The sequence below is a fragment of the Egretta garzetta genome, unplaced genomic scaffold, assembly GCF_000687185.1.
Source record: "Egretta garzetta isolate BGI_Z169 unplaced genomic scaffold, ASM68718v1 scaffold16, whole genome shotgun sequence".
Lineage (NCBI taxonomy): Eukaryota > Metazoa > Chordata > Aves > Pelecaniformes > Ardeidae > Egretta > Egretta garzetta.
Window position 1 is genome coordinate 251,562 of NW_009260022.1, and position 965 is coordinate 252,526.

Consider the following 965-nt stretch of genomic DNA (forward strand, 5'->3'; position numbering starts at 1 on the left):
CCTTTTCATTAAAGAACAAAACAAACCAAATGGAGGGATTTTGGAGTCTTTCCAGCAACAGTACTCAATTTGGAAACTAGTTCAGCTACTTTATCTAGCAGCAGGAAAGCTCCAAAACCTCAAGGGCACGTACAATTTGAGCTTCCATGTCATGTGTACTTGACTGTTTATATAAACGACTGTTTATGTAAGCTTCACTTATCTTTACTAACCAGTTTGTGACCAACAGGTGACCAGGATATATATTGTGTATCATTAGGTAGTAGTCCATCAGCTAAGACAGAACTGGAAAAACAAAAACAAAATGCAGCTAAGCGAAATCAGCGAAATGTTATTTCATTGCAAAATAATGTCAAAACTAGGTCTCATGTGCAACAATTACTGACCTGCTACTGAAATCATAGATGCGATATGAAGCTGTATAGGAATGCCTCCACAACTGCAAAAGAATTATTTTAACATTAAGACAATAAATTTTGCCAGGATTCACATCTCTTACAGTCTGACTTACCTCTAAAACCCTCCTCACGCTTTTGCTTAAGACAGACAGAACATAACAAATGTACAAGGGTAACAAATCTCTGCAAGGCTGAAGAAGAGACTAAAGAATCGCCACCCCTCTGGGGTCATCACTTAAATACTATGAGAGAGACCACTAAGGACAGAGATAGAGGCCAAAGATGCTGCAGATTTTCAGAAATCCTTGTAGCCATGGCAGACTAACGTAGCTATGCACAGTTAATCCTCCTCCTTCTGCCTTACTGGCACACTTGCCATTTTCTGTCTCATTTTCCATGCTGTATTATTTAACTTGGCATCTTATTGTTTAGTAGTCATAGAATCATAGAATAGAATCACTTTGGTTGGAAAAGACCTTTGAGATCATCGAGTCCAACCTTTAACCTAACCCTGCCATCCCACCACTAAACCACGTCCCTAAGCACCTCATCTATCCTTCTTTTAAA

General features: G+C 39.0%; 1 protein-coding gene across 1 annotated transcript in view; it reads right to left on the reverse strand.

Moving 5' to 3' along the window:
* The window catches only part of DPP4 (dipeptidyl peptidase 4), a 33,928-nt gene that overhangs the window by 27,940 nt on the left and 5,023 nt on the right, over positions 1-965 (reverse strand). The window contains exons 5-6 of the mRNA XM_035896166.1: positions 387-439; positions 213-285 (exon numbers count right to left, since the gene is read on the reverse strand). Of these exons, the coding sequence (XP_035752059.1) occupies positions 213-285; positions 387-439 (126 nt within the window). The remainder of the gene's footprint in view (positions 1-212; positions 286-386; positions 440-965) is intronic.